The following is a 3249-nucleotide window of genomic DNA, read 5'->3' on the forward strand; positions in this document are numbered from 1 at the left end:
GGAAGAAGAAGGTTCAATCCTCAAAACACTATGTAAAATCTAAGATGATGATGATTTTGTTGCTAGTTGGAAACTTTGTTCATTAAAGATTAGAACATCTTTTTGTTTGTAAACCACCAAACCCGAGGCCAGCAATGTTTATAGGATTTGTGAATTGAATTGTCATTAAAGGATCCGTAATTTGTCAGATATAGGTAAGTTATTTAGGTTTTTGAATTAAGGGAGATTATTCGATATAAAGTTTGAAACTACAGTAGTGATTATTCAAGACCGATGTTTCCAAAAAGTAGCCAGGGAAGTGATTATATTGAAACATTATGGTCCGTTTATAAGCTATATCTCTTACTCCCGAGCTGTGCTATCACCATTTATGGTTTTGGTAGTCTTTAAATATAAATAAGTCTTGGTTTTGCATTTGATAAAACTACTTCAATTAAATTGCCCTCTACTGCTCTTTTTTGGTGGTGTTTTGGTTATTTTCATTTTGGATAAGCTAATAAATTATAAATGTTTGTGTACTAAAGGTATTAAATGTTACAATTGACGATTAAAACATCAAATATTAAGTATTGCTTAAAAAGTATATTAAGAAAACATGACTGATGGACGGGGGAGATATGTATATAAAAGTGTTAACAACAAAATAATGATCTAACATAATTGACCATCTTTTTTACATATCAAGTATCTTTAATCATCTGCCAAACAGCTTTACCTCTTCCTTTGCCTACTAGGCTACTACTTTGCCTTTACATCATCCTTGTCTTCCTCCGCCACGGTGGATCTGGCTCGAGCCGGCGCTGCCATCTCCATCTCGGCGGCCAGGGCTTTCTCTCTAAACTTTTTCTTGATATCACTCTTGTAAAACTTCTTGGTTCGGACCACCAAAACCATCGAGACCAATACACCAAACAAAGTTATCGCAGTAATTATTATAAAAGACAACTTAAAACAAGACGTGCCTACGCAATTCAAATCTTCCCCACCCCTACTCGTGTTCCCTAATGCCTTATTTTGCTTATCCGCTTCCACGTCGTACAAATACCCTGCGACCCAAACCTTTAGCAAGTAAGACCCGATCGGGGTCGCTACTGCCCCGAAGTTATACAACGTCGCGTAGTACTTAAGACCAAAAATCTCGGAAATTATAGCAAGTAGAAGCGGCCATTGCGCACCGCAACAAAACCCTATGATGACTGATGCAACGTAGAGTCCACCAGGGACATTAAAAGCGATGAGCAGGTAACCGGCGCAGGACAAGAGGAGGACCATTGTGAGCATCAGAGGTCTTGGGAATTTGTATTTGATCAAGAAGATCTCAGAGACCACACCTGAAACGACACGACCATAGTAGTTCCATATGCTTACGAGTGATACAAACGTGCTAACGCTTCTCTTTGGGTAGCCAAACGAGCTTCCGATTTGTCCCAAGTTGTCTATCGCCGTCAAAGTCCCTCCTACACCACAGATGGTTGCTAAGAACAAGATCAACATGTCTATGCTAAACAACGCTTGCAAGATCGTATAGTCATCTCCTCTCTCCGGTGGGCTAAACATAGTCGTCCAACACGACGCCGTTTTCACCCTCTCCCTCTCCTCCTCCTTGTCTGACTCTTCATCTTCGTCTTTAACCTCTGATGAATCTATACTCGATTCCTCGGTGACGATGTTGACCGGTGCTGGATTGTTTAAGGCGACTTGTTTCTCCGTCCAGAGTTTCTTCTCTTCCAAGACAACAACTATGATGGGCAAAAGAAGCAAGACGAGCATCACGGCGACGCTACCTCCAAACTCACTTTGTGTGAAACCGGAGAGCTTGTTGATGATGATGACCACCATGAGAAACGTGGCGAGCCCTAGCGATATGTAGAGGAAGTTATACAACACCTTTAGCTCGTTTGTCTGTCTCGTCACTTTCATTATTCTTATTGTTCTCAAAAACGCAAATGATACTATTGCGGGCAACCAACCTACAAATACAATCACTCATACAATTAGTTGTATAAGGTTTAGTAGAACAAAGTCGTTAATCTTTGTTTTACATGTAATTTAATGACTACTCTGTTTTTGCTCTGTTTCATGTCATTAACCATAAAGTCTCATGACCAATAAATTTTTAAAATTTGAGCTTACCGATCATTAAGATAAGTTCTTTTGTGTCTTCACCATAAAAGGCGTGGTAGAGCTGTGTAATAATGGCGCCACTAAGACCAATGTAACCCTTGAGAATCCCCAAGACAACACCACGTGACTCCGGGAAGTTCTTAACGCACGTGACGACAGATCCAGTGTTAGCGAACACGAGAGAGTTGGCTCCAACGCAGATGTAGAGACACATGTGCCAAACTTGAGGTTTCGAGATCCGTTTAGTGACAGCGAGCCAAATCATGAAGTATCCAAAGAAGTTAAGGATGGCTCCGATCAAGAGGATGAACCACGGGGGAGTCACCTCGTTGAGTAGACCCGTGAGGACTCCGACGTTTGCTCCGAGATCTTTGAAGAAACTAATGAGATTAAGAGTGGTTTGGTCGTAGCCTAAGGTTCTCTTGATATCGCCTGAGTAGATACCAAACATGTAAGTGGCTCCAGCCGTCGACATGATTAAGATACTCGAGAAGAACATGAACCATCTTCCGGTTAGAATTTGGATGGCTAAACCCTTCATTGATCCACCAGTGGGTGACGCTTTTCCTCAGAAGTATGAACAATTGAAAATATTTGGACTATTGTAGGATGGAGAATAGAAGGGAGATAATAGTTACACTTATGGTAGCTTCAAGCTTGATAAATCTTACAACAGAATGACACTCCGACTTATGTGCGATGTTGTTTGGTTGCTATGTGACCCATCAAATTTATGAATAATAGACAACGATCCGTTATTCTATTTTTTCGAATGAATTCGTGTACGATTTAGATGACAAAATTATAAAATTATTTAAAAGAATATTACTTAACATTATTGTTTTCACACTATTACACGTTTTCCCCGCCAAAATGTACATTAAAATCGCATCCAATAAGTAAATGACACGCAGAATAACACGTCACATCGACTAGAAGGAATCCACAAAACCCCACACATAAATGATATTTAATTTTGTGGTCCGACGAAAAATCTTTTACTCTAGATCAAATCTTCCAGCCTAGTTCAGGACCATTTCAAATTATTTCGAGGTTTTGTGTAATTAGATTAAAATTATGTAATGTTAGTTGTAGATAAATACAGTTAAAAATTTAAACTCGAGG

General features: G+C 39.6%; 1 protein-coding gene across 1 annotated transcript; it reads right to left on the reverse strand.

Moving 5' to 3' along the window:
- Positions 541-2875, reverse strand: LOC104719709 (protein NUCLEAR FUSION DEFECTIVE 4-like). The gene is made up of 2 exons (XM_010437673.2): positions 2134-2875; positions 541-1970 (listed from the first exon to the last, which is right to left on the reverse strand). Exons 1-2 carry the CDS (start codon positions 2663-2665, stop codon positions 739-741), a joined length of 1764 nt encoding a protein of 587 aa, XP_010435975.1. The 5' UTR covers positions 2666-2875; the 3' UTR covers positions 541-738.

Source organism: Camelina sativa, chromosome 10 (genome assembly GCF_000633955.1).
Source record: "Camelina sativa cultivar DH55 chromosome 10, Cs, whole genome shotgun sequence".
Lineage (NCBI taxonomy): Eukaryota > Viridiplantae > Streptophyta > Magnoliopsida > Brassicales > Brassicaceae > Camelina > Camelina sativa.

What these genes read in the sequence shown, in the direction of transcription:
- LOC104719709 (XM_010437673.2), bottom strand. Translation starts at nt 2,665, where the DNA reads ATGAAGGGTTTAGCCATCCAAATTCTAACCGGAAGATGGTTCATGTTC. An exon ending in AGAACTTATCTTAATGATCG is followed by an intron (nt 1,971 to 2,133) that starts GTAAGCTCAAAT and finishes TTGTATTTGTAG; the next exon opens with GTTGGTTGCCCGCAATAGTA.